At 42.2% G+C, this 15,631-nt stretch overlaps 2 protein-coding genes across 2 annotated transcripts in view; both read right to left on the reverse strand.

Moving 5' to 3' along the window:
* Positions 1 to 15,631, reverse strand: part of DNASE2B (deoxyribonuclease 2 beta) — a 95,070-nt gene that overhangs the window by 66,465 nt on the left and 12,974 nt on the right. The window contains exon 3 of the mRNA XM_047873575.1: positions 8,747 to 8,858. The gene's annotated coding sequence lies outside the window, so the exon portion shown is untranslated. The remainder of the gene's footprint in view (positions 1 to 8,746; positions 8,859 to 15,631) is intronic.
* The window catches only part of SAMD13 (sterile alpha motif domain containing 13), a 42,510-nt gene that overhangs the window by 8,410 nt on the left and 18,469 nt on the right, over positions 1 to 15,631 (reverse strand). Inside the window, exon 4 of the mRNA XM_047868875.1 lies at positions 8,747 to 8,858. Coding sequence (XP_047724831.1) covers positions 8,747 to 8,858 — 112 coding nt within the window. The remainder of the gene's footprint in view (positions 1 to 8,746; positions 8,859 to 15,631) is intronic.

Here is a 15,631-nt window from a genome sequence, read left to right on the forward strand (position 1 = left end):
TAATGAACTGTTTTTAAGTGTACAATTTAGTGGCATGAATGTATTTACAATGTAGTGAGATCATCGCCACCATCTATTTTCTAAACTCTTCCATCACCCCAAACAGAAGCTCTATTAAGCAGTAACTCCCCCTGCCCCCGGTCCTTAATAGCCTCTAAGTTGCTTTGTGTCTCTATGAATAATTTGCCTGTCTTAGATATTTCATATAAATGGAATCATACAATATTTAATTGGTTTACTTCACTTAGGAGAGTGTTGTCAAGGTTCATCCATATTGTGGCATGTGCCAGAACTTCATTCCTTTTTATGGCTGAATAATATTCTGTTGTATGTATATACCACATTTTGTTTATCCATTCATCTGTTCATAGACACCTGGGTGGTTTCCACCTTTTGGTTGTTGTGAATAATACTGCAGTGAATATTTGTGTACAAGTATCTATTTGAGTCCCTCTTTTCAATTCTTTGTGGGGAATTATTGAGCCATATGGTAATTCTATGCTTAACTTTTTGAAAAACTACCAAACTTTTCTATAGCGGCCGCATAATTTTATATTCCCACCAGCAATACATGAGGGTTCCAATTTCTCCTATCCTTGCCTTTCCATACTCTTTCATCCCATCCTTTTCCTTATCCTCGGGGAGTTTGCTTTATTTAACTGTCCTCAATTTCATTGAATTTTAACCTGTCTAATTCTTTTGGCTACTTTCCTGCATGTAAATAAGTTTGAGTGTCTCCTCTCTCTGAAAAGAGCTCTCATGTCTATATACCGCCACCACCCCTACCCCCACCTACCGGTTCTCCCTCCACTTGCCTATCTCCTGTTCATTCCTCAGCTTGGAGGAAAGGGTCCTCCACCTCAATAGTCACCAATACTCCCCCGCCCCCAACTCCACTGAAACCCCACCATCATTCGCAGACTCCACTGGGGCTTCACCTTTTTGAGGAATTTGACCTTGTCAATCATTTCATTTTTCTTAAAACTTCCTCCTTCACTGGTTTCTGTACAACCCCTCATTACTGGTTCTCTCCTCACCTCCCTGACTTCTTTCTCAGTTGCTTTCCATAGTTGCCTTTTTTGTCCCAACAATTAAAAACCTTGGTGTTCCCCAGGGTGCTGACCTTGACCTTTTTCTCCCCCCCCCTCCTATATGCCTCTCTCATTCTCATCCTTCTTATGACTGTTGATGACCTCATATCTCTGCCCCTAGGTCTTACTCTTCCCTTGAACCATCTGCTAGATATGTCCACCTGGAGGTACTACAGGCCTTCAGATTTAATGTGTCCCAAACTGTGCTCATTTTAGCCCTTTTACAACTTACCTCCCACAAACATCCTAGTTAATGGCACCACTTTACAACCCACCCAATCTGGAAACTTGGCAGTCACCCAAGTCCCGTTCTTTGCCATCTGTGGGCAGTGAGCTCGGTCTTGGGTTACAGCAGAGAACAGAGATGGGACAAATCTTCATCCTCTATTGCCAATGATCCACTAAATTTTTCTGGCCATCTTCCCATATTTTCGAAGCCATCTTTTCCTTTCCTTTATTACAGCCAGCTTTCCCAACTTCCATCTAGTTGTCCTCCAAGCCACATTCCACATTGCCACCAGACTGATCTTTCAAAAACACAAATCTCATCCTGGCACTTGCTTCCCACTTAATATCTTTCCATGGTTTCCCAGTGCCTTTCAGGTGAAGTCTTCCGTCTGCCAGGCAAACCAGATTGTCTGTACCCTGGACCCCTGTTTATCTTTCAGGCTTATCCCTTGATGTTCCCTGCTCCACACCTCTAACTACAAGGTACTTGGAATTTTCAAGATAAATCATACTTTTCTCGTGTCCTCATGCCTTTGTATTTGATCTTCCCCTGCCAGGAATATTCTGTGCTTCCTTCAAATGGTTCCCACACCTACAATCATTTCAGGTGGTTTGTTAAAGTAAAATAATACTTGTAATGATGAGCACTAATTACTTCAACAGTTTTATATTTATTTTAATAAGCCTTAGAAAAAGCTACAATAACTATTGAAACAACTGAACAAGTGAATGAGACAAAGAAGCACCATGAATGTACCTGGCTATGTGATAATGTCTTATAACTGGTCTCATTTCAAATAAATGACTTAAACAACCATTTGGGATTTTGGGTTTATAGAAATATATTCTATTTCAATCAAAAATTCAAATGGTTTCTTCCTTATCAGTTTTGCTTTCAATTCTCTTGACTATTTCTTATTGTTAGCATCATCCACTGACTTTTTAACTATTTCCCAAATATTCGTGGACTGGAAGGACACAGCGGCAGAATCTGAGTTGCCACTTCCTCTGTTGATTATGTTATAAAATATTTTAAGCATTTCAGGAGCCTCCAACTGTAAAGAAATTTAAGGTGTCAAAGCACCTTAAATATTTTCAGTAGTTGGTATTATAAAATGCTTAACAAGTAATAAAAGTGATTTCTAATTTGTGGGGACTTAACTAATCTAACTCAGAGCTGAATGTACCATGGAGCTAGTGAAGCTTAACTTTTGCCTTAGTAATTGTGTATTCATATTTCCTGATTTTTCTCCACAAGGAGGGCTCTTAAAATTGTAAAAAGCTTCCCAAAACCTAGATTGGTCCTGGGTCTAGTTAGAAATATCCACCAGAATCACTACAGTTGAAATCCATCTGGCAATGACTTCAGCCACTATGCTCAGAGTTTCTCTGATTGGTCTCCCTACTTGACTGCTCCATTTGGAAATAATGTTATTTGGCAATTTGTAGCAGTGAGAATTTGTATTCATATTTGTTAAGTCAGTGGCTTCAGAAAGTTAGCAAATAGCCATCTGAAAAGAAATGCATTCCAAATGAATGGTTTAAACAACCAGTTGGGCATTTCAGAGTAAAATACTGCTCTTAGTCATGTGGTTTGGGGACAGTGAGGAGATAATAGAGTAAAATTAATTTGTCACCATGAATTGCACATTACATTGTTATGATACTCTGAGGAAAAAAAAATCTCAGTGATACATATTGTTCTAGAAACAGAATCACCGATGTTACTCACTTGTAAGCTTGAGGAACCTGAACAATATGAATTATAGGACACTGATTGAGTGGCAGACTGCTGTCTTCCAACTCCTTCATATATAATGTGACTATGTGAGTCAGACAGACAAAGACACAGAGGTGTAGTGACTACATGACGAGCGGCAGAGCTGGCTGTGACCCACATTAGGGTCCAGTCTGAGTGGTGATGAACTGGACTGCCAGAATTCCTTAAATGGCAACTAAAAGCACTCTCAGTAGAAATGGCTTCATACCGGAGAATGGTGCTCATTTAGCCTTCAGAGTCTGACAGAGTAAACCTTATCCCAAATGTTCTGTGAGGGAAGCGGAGATGCTTTTGAGTAAGATTAGTCAGAGGATTCTCTTAAAAACTAATGCTAGGAAAGTAAAAGTCCTTTAACTTCATAAGTACCTTTGACTCTTGAAAACCAGGCAACTTGTATCTAAGGGCAAGTGCCATATCATCTAGTCACCAAAATTCAACACTGTATACCCAATATCTCAAGTGGTTTTGTGCTCTGTGCTGTGCATTGAAAGCATGCTTCATCAAGGCCAGTTCTAAACTAATACCTGACTATTAATGCAGCAGCTTGAGCAATATTCTGCTTGTTTACATCAACATTCACTTTATAGAAACCTGTGTCCTAGAAAGGGCAGACTCTTCAGGATCCTCCAGTGATCAATATCAATCAGGAGAAAAGAAACTTGGAGTCATGACTCTAACTAACACTCTTCACCACAGCATGAGAGATCTGTCTGCCAGAAGACACCTGGGAAAATAGTCACCACACCATGGTGTCCATAGGAAAGAGAGCACTGACAGAGTTGTCATCACTGTGTCCTCCACTAAGGACTCCCACTGCCTGCTGTTCTTACAGGTCAGTGAACCCTCTGGAACACTATGTTAATGGGGCCAGTGAACCAAGGAAGAGTGAGTGATATCACTGGTCTTAAAGGGGACTGACCAGAACAGTAAACAACCTGAAACACACATACACTATTGACACTGGGTCATCCTGGGTGGGGCAAGGGGCTAGGCAGGGGCTTAGACCTTCCCTTCGGACAGTTCTTTTGGCTTACAGTTGTGGCTTACGCAGAAGGGTCAAAACAATTTTACAGAAGAAAACTTGATAGAGATCACTGTACCAGAAGGAAACTTAATGGAAACCATTGTCATGTGGCAGCGCAATGTGTCTGCACAGGGAAAAGGCAGTCATGCAAAAATCACCAGCTTAACCAGATGCTTCATACCCCAGGAACATGGGACACCATTTCTGCCCTTTGGACAAACCTTACTCAATGGCCTGACATCTTCCAAGGAGGCATGCTACTAGAAAGCCACATCTGTGTCTGGTTGCTACAGCAACAGAATATCCAGTATGGTACTGTGAGACCATATCACGAAGATGGATATCTGAAAGTCAGCCCAGCTGAAGGTGGACATGTCTGGCATCAATGTCACTATTTTAGCCAGCGCTAAGTTCTGATCACAGTTCTGGAGGCTGGGAGTGCTCACAGTGCCAGCATGGGCAGGTTCTTGGTGAGGTCCTCTTCCTGGCTGCCAGGTGGTATCCTCTTGCTGTACCCTCACATGGCAGAGAGAGACAAGCAAGCTTTCTGGTATCTTCTTTCCAGGGCACTCATCCCATCACGAGGGCCCTATGCTCATGACCTCATCTAAATCTGATTATTTCTCAAAGCCCTCCTAATACCATCACATTGGGAGTTAGGGTTTCAACATATGAGTTTTGGGAGGGGCACAGACATTCAGTCCATAACAGTCAGCCATGAAACTAAGCTCCCCACATTATTGACAACTGTACTATCCTTTCCAGACTTGCTCTTTCCAAAGTGGTTTAGAGGGTACTCTCCAGTCCTGTCCTGCTACTGTCCAATGGCAGAAAAGCTTTCCCCCAGGAGATTTCACACTGTGGTGCTTCTTATTGTTTCTTAGCTGCTGAGACCTGGAAGATGTACCTGGAAGGGACGTGTGTTTGGGCTGGGGGTGGTCTCAGTCTTCCCATCTAGGATGAACTTGGAGAGTGACTGCTGACTTTTGAGGTTCACTGCAGGAAGATCCTTGGAGGTGAAACATGAATCCTTCTTCTTCTTCTTTTTATTTTTTATTTTGTAATGCTTATTTATTTTTGAGAGAGAGAGAGAGAGAGAGAGAGAGTCCAAGTGGGGGAGGGGCAGAGAGAGAGGGAGACACAGAATCCAAAGCAGGCTCCATGCTCTGAGTTGTCAGCACAGAGCCTGATGCAGGGCTTCAACCCATGAACTATGAGATCATGACCTGAGTCAAAGTCAGACACTCAACTGACTGAGCCACCCAGGTGCCTCAACATGAATCCTTCTGAGGCATGATGATGGAAGAGGCAGGCTAACATAGTAAAGGATCCTGATCCTCAGTTCTCATGGAAATCACAGCAGCTACTTGTCTTATCAGCGGGGCCTGACCAGTGATTCCTTCCTTTCCCTTCTTCTACCTCCTTTAATGACAGGAGGGAAGATGACGATAATTACACGCAGGAGGAAGACGGGGATTACTTCCAGAGAATAATTCAAGGCAGACTCTTTCCAACCACCCTTCCATGAGAATGAAGGAACTCGAGCTTCTAGACCATTTCTCAGGCTCCTGAGTTGGGTTCAGCACAGTAGCAAGATGATGCCCTTTCCCCCTTGAAGGACTTCTGAATGAAATGCTTTGGGAGAATTTGTTCCCTTTTGCCTCCCGGTGTTGCTGGTACCACAGTGATGTCATCCTTGGGAGAAAGGGCCTGCTCCTGGGCCAAACTCAGAGCTGGCCAGCTCCATTCTCAGGTCCTGCACAGAATCTGGAAGGCCCAAAGGACACCCCCCTCTGCCCCCAGTCTGGGACATCTGCCTCCGAGGAGTCTGAGTAAAAGTGCAATCTGAAAAACACTTTTGGGCAGCTGGGAATTTGGCCAAGAGACCTTTTAGCTAAGTCCTTTTTTTGGTTAACCTTTCACAATATTGTTTAAATTTAATTTTAGAAGGGAGTTATTCAACTGTAATGACACAAATGGATATCACTCCATTAAAACCGAAAATAAAATATGTTCCAGCCAATCAGCCTTCGCTTTTCAACCTGAGCTATTCTCCCCCACAATTTTATTATAAAAATTTTCAAACATGAAGTTGTAAGAACTTATATAGTGAAAACCCTTATGACCATCACCAAGACTCTACAATTAACATTTTCTATACTTGCTTTATAATGTCTGTCCATCTACTCATTCCTCTATCCAACTGTCAATACATATTTGATGCATTTCAAAGTAAGTTGCATGCATCAGTATATTTCTCTAAATATTTCAGCTTGCATATTCCAAATTGTTTAATTTTTTTATATAGTTCTTTTGATTTTGAAGTAAAAGGTAGACGCTATGTAACACACAAATCTGAAACATCATAAACCTGTGCATATGCAGTGCATCTACAGATGCGTATACGTATAATCCAAACCCTCATCAAGACACGAAATGCTATCATCATCCAGAAAGTTCCTTTGTGCCGCTTTCTAGTCATTCTCCACTCCCACCTATCCAGAGGCAACCACTGTTTTAATTCTTGCTATCAATGATGCATTTTCCTGTTCTCAATCTTTATCTAAATGGAATTGTGACGGTCTGAATGTTTGTGTGTCTCCCAAATCATATGTTGAAACCTCATCTCCAGGGGGTAGTAAAGGTAATTGGTAATAGTGTTAGGACGTAGGGCCCTTGAGATATGATTATAAGGATTAGTGTCCTCACAAAACGAGCCCCAGAGAGCTCTCTCATCCCTTCCTCCATCCAAGGACACAGCTAAACGACAGCTGGCTAGGAAGAGGGCCCTCATTAGACACCCAGTCTGCAGTCTCCTTGATCTTGGAATCCCCAACCTCTAGAACCATGGGAAATGAATGTTTGTTGTTTATGCCACCAGTTTCTAGTATTTTCGTTATAGCATCCCAAATGGACTAAGATAGGCACTCTTCAGTATGAACTCCTGTGTGAGGGTTCTCTTACTCAGTGTGATCCTTTGAGACTCATCCAAACTGCTCTACATTAGTAGTAGTTAGTTTGTGTTAGTGGGTGGTATTCCGTTGTGTGACTATACTACATTCTCCTACTGATGGACAGTTAGGCTTCCAGGTTGGGACAGTTATGAATAAGGCTACTGAGAACAGTTTTGTACAAATCTCTTATGCACATATGCTTTCATTTCCCTTGTGTAAATTCTCAGGAATGAAACTGCTGGATCATGGGGTAGATGTCTGAGTATTTTACACCGCCACCAACACTGTAGGAGAATGTGTTTGTTCTACATCCTCATGAACATTTAAATTTATTGATCTTTCTAATTTTAGCTATTCTGATGAGTGTGAAGTGATTTAAGCAGCTATTTTGGCAAATTTTCCAAATTAATGACAACAACAAATAGACACACATACAAACACACACACACACACACACACACACACACACACACACGCGCGCACACATATATACATATGTAGAGAGAAAGGAGGGAGGGAGGGGGATAGAGAAAGAGACAGAGATTAAGAGAGAAAGAGGGAGAGACAGAGATCAGGTTTGAAAAAAATATTGAAGGAGATTTAGAGATTTATATATTAATATATTAGAAAAGTTTACCTACCCAAACCTAGTGTAGAGAATAAGAGATGGCTAAACAGATATGGAAAAAGCAGCCAGACACATTCTTCAACTTATAATTCTATCAATTATATTACAATACTTAAAAAGTAAATTTAATGCTAAGAAAACTGCATCCTTCACTGATTGGGAGATAGGATCTCTGTTTCCCTGCAGGGCTGGTCTGGTGTAGACCAAACATGCCCCCTCAATTTGCTTCCTCATGGTCAAGGCCCTTTGAGCATCATCCCTACAAGAGCTGGCACAGCCTTAAAAATGGAGTCCGAAATCATGCAGACAATGGAGAGGGGCCCTGCTTCTCTTTCCCTCTTTCCAATACCAACCCTGGACCTGAGAGAAGAGAATTAACAATCTGGGGGCAAAAACATTGCGCAGGGCCTACCCCAGGCCCTGTGCATACACAGTCCTTTAATCTTTACACCACTACCCTATTGAGTGAGGCATTGATGGCCGCATGTTGTGGACATGAAAGCAAGACTCAGAGAGATACAGTAACTTGCCCAAGGTCACGCAGAGTTTAACTCTAAATCCGTACTCTTTCCCCTCTACCTTGCTAAGCACCCAGAAAGCAAACTGGAGGGGGCTTACTAGCTCAGTTGGTGCTGAGGCCAGTAGTACATGGTGCTGCATGTCTCTAGTCAGATCCATCCCTCATTTTCCTTTCTTTTCTGTCTTCTCCTTTCCAGGGTGTCTGTGTTGAAGGGAGGGCTGTCCCATCTTTCAGAGGATGCAGATGTAAATGAGCTTTAGCCCTCCTTCCTGCAGCTGTGACTATGTCCCAGGGCTTGGGGCTTCCTCTGGCAGGAAGGAATCATTAGCTTGTCACTTTCCTTCTGCCCTTCCCCACCCTCCTCAGTATCTTAGGGTCTGGTATGATCAGTGTGTGATGTGGAGGACACGCACAGACTCACAGATCCCTCACTGCTCACTGGTCCTCTCCCCCCTCATTCCCTGTGCCCACTGTGGGGAACAGGTAACTGTGTTCATTTGTGTCTCTCTAGACCAACTTACCTGCTCCTGAAAAGCACTAGCTTGCTCCTCAAATCCCGCTGTTCGGAAATAGTTGACGACATCCATCACAGCCCAGTCTGCAGGGTCTGGTGGCCTCCCATTCTCCATGGAACTGCAAAACACAAATCCGGACATTTGTCATGGTGGAACATGCAAGAGTGTGTGACCGGGCTCACTTACTCAGACTCCCAGGGGCGGGCCCCAGCCAGCTTGCTAGAACCATGGCCCTCTCTTCCCTCAGAGGCCCAGATCTCAGTTTACCTCTCTCAGGACCATAATCATTCTTGTGTTTCTTGGGTTCAGGAGATCATTACTCTTGCTGGCTCAGTCATTGCTTTCCTGATAAACCATTAGACCCTTCATGAGTGGTTCCATGATTTCTGGCAACTCACAGAATTATATTTATACTCCCGGATTACACACACCAGGCCCTGTACAGGATGGCCCCACATACCTGTCTTTTCCCATCTCCTACCACCTTCCCCATTCCCATCCCCACACACCCTCTCTGCAGCTGTGAAACTGCAGGGCTAAAGCCATTCCCCAATATGCTGTTCCCTTCACAGCTCTGTGCCCTTCACATGCTTTTCCAGCCGCTTACAATGCCCCCTCATTTGTCTCTACTTGACAAAATCTGCCATTCCTACCTGGTTCCACCTAGTTCCCATGCTACCTCCTCTGTGAGGCGTTTTCTGGCTCCCCCAGGGAACTGTTTTAGTTATAATCTCCTATGCACTTGAGAACTCCATTCAAACTCCATTGCGGTACTTTCCACACTGGATTATACTCTCTGCTTACTGGACAGTCTCTCCCATCAGAGTGGGAGATGAGGGCTAGGAATATACATCTGGGCTTGAATCATTTTAGCATTCTTAGTGTCAAGCATGTATTAGGAACTCAACCAATGTGCAAATGACTAGACAATGATCTAGTCAATGTCAATGACTAGACAATGATCAAGAATCTGAAAGGGTCTATGGGTAACCTGCCTCGGTGGATTTAGAAAGGAGGGATAGGAAAAGTAGAATGGCAAGAACCAGCTCATACTGTGACTTTGCCTCATTTCTGTTTTAGGAGTATTTGTCTGGATTTCTCTACATCTCATCCAAAGTGATTCTTCATCTAATCGCATTGTTTCCCTGCTTAAAATCCATCAAAAGCTTTCCATTGCCTTTGAGATAAATTTCAAATAGCTTAACTTGGCTTGGGAGATCCTCAGGACAAAGCTCCTGCCAGCTCTCCAACTAGGAATATACTAATGAGCAAACAGACATGGTCCTTACTCTCGTGGACCCATAGTTCTGTGGGGGTAGACACTGATCAGTAATCATACAACTAAATGCACAGCTAGCTGTATGCTATGGAGGACAGGTACACTGTGCTATGACAGTTTAAAGGGCAAGAAGATACTTTCCCGTGGAAGTTTCTTTTGAGGTAAGGTCTAGAAAGCAGCCAGAAGTTAACTGTATGAAGTCAGGTGAAGATTATTTCAGGCTCTTTCATAGGAATATATACAGTCAGAGGAGCTATGCAGATCTGGAGGCCACATTGAGGAGTCTGGATTTTTGTCTACGAGCAATGGGACTTGGTAAATGGTCTGATATAAAGAGGGTGACCAGGGGCGCCTGGGTGGCTTGGTCGGTTGAGTGTCTGACTTCGGCTCAGGTCATGATCTCACAGTCCGTGAGTTCGAGCCCCGCATTGGGCTCTGTGCTGACAGCTCAGAGCCTGGAGCCTGTTTCAGATTCTGTGTCTCCCTCTCTGTCTGCCCCTCCCCTGTTCATGCTCTGTCTCTCTCTGTCTCAAAAATAAATAAACGTTAAAAAAAAAAAGAGGGTGACCAGATCAGATTCGCATTTTGAAAAAGAGAATTAGAGAGGAGCCAGAGGGGAAGAAGGGGGTGCCAGTGAGAGGTGGTCTACTGGAGTCATCCAAGCAAAGTCATGGTGATCCAGACTAGAGTGGTGGCTATGGACAGGAGAGGAAGCGTGTGGATATGAAAGATTTTTAACCAAGAAAATCAGCATGACTTAGTCGTGGACTAGACATAGAGAATGAGGGAGATGGAAGTGTCATGGAACTGAAAGGACAGTGGTAACTTCTCTTAGATGCCACTGCTAGGTTTAGTTGGACACACTAAATTTTGAGTACCATCTATATACAAGCAGAGACTGAATGTGGGATATGTGTCTGGTGGTCAAAGCAGATGAGTGGGCAAGAGGTATACATTTGGGAGACAGAAGCATTTAGAGAGTAACTGAAAACTTGGGAGAGGGTGAGAAGAAAACTGGGCCTAGAACTAACAACATGTAGCACAAGTTGAAAGCATTCATGTTACTTTTAATGGAAATGAAATTGCGCAGACTTTGGGGATTCCTGAAAACATTTGGATATTCATAAGTCAAGCTGTACATCTTCCTCATCCCTAGCATAATGGTTTGCCCATAGTAGGAACTTAAAATATTTGATTAAAAAACCAAAATTCTGTCTTAAGAGAAGACAGCCCTTAATCAATGGCACACATGATCAATGATTTATCAACACAACACTTGATTTAAAAAACATTTAGAGACAATGCTTACTAGTTAGTAGTGTTTTCCCTTTGGGGCTTAGAGATTTTGAATCTATAAACACTGCATGCCCATGTACACATGCACTCATATACATGCATGCTCACTACGTGCACACACACACACACACACACACACACACATACACACACACCTTCCTACCATTTAACAGGCAATATACACAGAGAAAAAGCTACTTCTATTTTTTTTTCAACGTTTATTTATTTTGGGGACAGAGAGAGACAGAGCATGAACGGGGGAGGGGCAGAGACAGAGGGAGACTCAGAATCGGAAACAGGCTCCAGGCTCCGAGCCATCAGCCCAGAGCCCGACGCGGGGCTCGACTCACGGACCGCAAGATCGTGACCTGGCTGAAGTCGGACGCTTAACCGACTGCGCCACCCAGGCGCCCCGAGAAAAAGCTACTTCAACCTAACCTTGGCAAACATTAACTATGTATTTTAAAGTCAAAGCTAAATGTTTTTTTAAAACATTGTCCACATGCTGGGATTTTCCATCATCCCATTAATGTACACAATCACGAGCTGACAGTGGGCACTCCCTTTAAGGTACCATTTTTCTTCCCTCTCTTGCTTAAGGTGGGTTTGAAGAATGTTTAGAAAGGAGTTCATTTTCCAACAAATCTTTTAAGTTTTCTAACGAGCTCACTTCTAGCAGTGAGCAGAAAGTCCCATCAGATATACTTTTAAATGCACCAGAAAACATCTGAATTCACTCTCCCCATGGCTGACTTCAATTAACTGCCTTTCCTCATAAAGAATAGTTATCTAATTGTAATAAAAAAGCATGCTACGTTGTCATGTTAGGATGGGAGGCTTTCCTGATTCTTATTCTTCTGGGATATGACATCATCACTTCCATAAATGTGAAATATTCCTGAGTACTAGCAATGCAGCAGAGAACAAAGACTTTACAACACTGTGTGTGGGTAGCGTACCACGAAGAAGAGGAGCCATGGAGAACCGGCGTGCTTTCATATTTAGGGCAAGGGGATCCACACAGAAGAAACAAGCAGCATGAAACCAATCAGTGCATTTGGTGATGGATCCATCCTCAGTTTAGGCCTAGCAGCAAAAAGCCCCCAAATAACTTAGAAGAAAAATCACAGTGTTAGACTACTCACATCCCAAGAGGACAACCTATCTATCTGCATCTCTTCAGCTCTCCTGCATCTGGCATAGGTCTGAGGTGCACAGCTGATGCAGAGCAAAACGTTTGTGGACTAAGAACCAGAGAGTACATAGAGTCTGTAATACACTTTTTATACATTTCCTATTAACGGCCTCCCAGCTCCTTATCAACTGGCTACTGTAATAACCTGTTTTTAGGAAACTAAGGCTTAGAAAGGTTAAGAAACTCACCCCAAACCACAGAGTAGATAAATCAGGAATGGATTCCATATATATTTCTTCCAAATCTGTGCTTTTCTACTCTCCTTAACTCACTGATGCAACAAAGATTTACTAAAAGCCCACTGACTTCTCAGGCCTAGATGCAAGGTTACAAGGATAGGAATACATAGTCCCTGCCCTCAAGAGCTAGCAATCTGATGAGGGAAGCAGACATGTAAACAGCTAACTCTAAGTAACACTAGAATTGAGAGGTGGGGTGCCTAGGTGGCTCAGTCAGTTAAACACCTGACTCTTGATTTTGGCTCAGGTCATGATCTCATGGTTCATGAGACAGAGCCTGCATCTGGCTCTGCACTGACAGCACAAAGCCTGCTTGAAATTCTCTCTCTCCCTCTCTTTCTGCTCCTCTCCTACTCCTCTCCTCTCTCTCAAAATAGAATACATACACTTAAAAAAAAAGAGAGAGATAGAGAGAGAGGTAAACAAGTGCTATTGAAGGCACACGTGCTGGAGGGCCCAGAAAGTTCTGCCTGACTAGGACACCTTAAGATTTTCAATGGCAATTTTGAAAGGCATCTATTGCTCCAGACACATCCTAAGTTAGGCCTTGAGAGAGGATGGCTTGCAAAGGCAGGCACATGCAGGCACATGTTGTCACTTCAAGGTTGTTTATGGTAGAGTATGATGGATAATTTTGCTGGGCCCTTCCAGTGTTTTCTGGCAACAGTTTTAAGAAGAAAACTGGAGATGATCAAGGGCAACATGAAAGTGGGGGCTGGGGGACCCAAAGTGCCAAGGCCACATGAAATTATGACTACATTTCAGACAATGGATTTAAGGGTCACCTCTTCCCACTAGGAAAGCCATACATCTCCTAAAGGACTGCTCTTTGTGGCCAAACTAAGACACTTTGTTCCCTTTTAAATGGACCATTCTCTCCAAATCTTTTCTTATAACTTGTGCATGTCAAATTCCAGAAGGAATTTAAATGGCGCTGTTTAAAACACCTCCCAGATGGTGGTCCCCATTGTGGCTGCTAATTTTGTGCTGATGAAATGAGATGGCAGATACAAAAGTTCCATTATCCATTTGATATTTATTATTCACTATCATCATAGCAAAATGTTTCTTAAAATATAATGTATAAAGATGACAAATTCAGGAATATTTTTCCAGGCATGGGATATTTAAAAAAATATATATTTATTTTAACTTATTACAAAAAACTAGCAAGAAATGAAGGGTAGAATCTTCTACAATCCCATCACTTAATCAAATCATTTAACACAGTCACCATTTAGTCCTTGTGTATATGGGTTAAGTACATCATACGTATATTGATAAAAATTATATCATGCGTGGATAATTCACACTGGGAAGCAATTATACCTTAATTAAACAATCACCTCACTTTTAAAGAGATCTAGAGACACAATCATTGGGACAGAAATGCAATACATAACAAATTTGGCACATACATGCAGATGGAAACCTTATTATAAGCTTTTTTCATGTTGGCACATTATAATTTTAAGTGCTGGCAGCATAAATCTCCATTTCTCCTTTACACATTAGTGAAGGCAGGTGGAAAATAGCTGAATCCCTTTCTCAGAATCTAGCATGTGTGTATTTTATAGTACTCATGATATTCTCGACTCTGAGGGTTGGTCAGACCAAAAGGAAACTGTGCATAAATATAATCCATATGAGATTTCAAAACCCCATTATACTCATTAATTGCATTTCTGCTTTAAAGTTCAGAGCAAAAGCTATTTTAGACAGTAGTCAACGTAATATAGTAATATATTTATTTATATTTATACTCCTTTTATACAGCTAATTCTCAATGTTACTTATGTTTCCATTCAGAAATGCATTCTAACTTTGTAGTGCCTTGATCTTTATAACTTATTTTCAAAATGAAATTAAACTACTCTTTGCCCATATCTTAGAACAGCCTTTGGCTAAAAGCAATATAATTCTGATTATAATAAATTAATATTGATTTTTTTTTTGCCTATGACGTATCTCACAACACAGCAACTAAATGAGCTTTAGTTTTATCTCTACTCCTTCTTCCCTCTCCCTTCAACCAAACTAGCAGGGATCTGGCTAAAAGGAAGGCTTAAAAAAAAAGGATGATTCAAAGTTTCTTGACAGGCCATTTTTCATTTTTTTAAAACTCTGATAAGTAAGAGTTGACTGCACTTAGCTGCAGCACATTCAAGCAATGAAAGCACTGAAAAAAACAAATAACTCTTCAAGCCTTCTGTATATTTCAAATTCTTTAGTTTGGCATTCAGAAATTTGATTCAAACGTAACTTTCCAGGCTTATTTCCCATTCTAAGTTTGTACTGAAATCCAACTGGGCAACATCCTGGATTTTCCCATATCCACAGTTTGGTCACGCCATTCAAAGCTCTGTTGGTTCAGCCGACAAAGATCAGAATCCTAATCACTTTTTAAAGGTACTGGTTAAACGTCCTATTCCTAATATCCCAAAGCTCTTATTCTAATCATTAATTAATTTTAACCTGCCTACTCTAAGCCAGGCACTTGATGAGCCTTGGGAACTCTGTCTAGCGAAGGGGAAAATCTCAAGTCAGCCAACTGATGAAAAGGGTTATGTGTGATCCCTGCCTTATTCCACAAGTGGTTAAGGAACAGGAGGAGTCGACATATGGAAGAAGGAGGGCAGAGAAGTAAAAGTCACCATGGCAAGGTGAGTCAGGCCGTGCTAGGTGTGGAGAGAGACTTTGGGGGTCTGAATCAGAAGCAACACAGGAGCAGACCCCAGGGACAGACAGGGCATCTTCCTGTATTTCTTTCCGCTGTACTAGACTCTTCCTTCAGGCTGATGGCTCTCCTCCAAAATCACACGGCATTCTGTCTTTGACATACCTCTGCTGGGAATGTCTCCCCAGCACCTCACCCCATCTTT

This window comes from Prionailurus viverrinus, chromosome C1 (genome assembly GCF_022837055.1).
Source record: "Prionailurus viverrinus isolate Anna chromosome C1, UM_Priviv_1.0, whole genome shotgun sequence".
Lineage (NCBI taxonomy): Eukaryota > Metazoa > Chordata > Mammalia > Carnivora > Felidae > Prionailurus > Prionailurus viverrinus.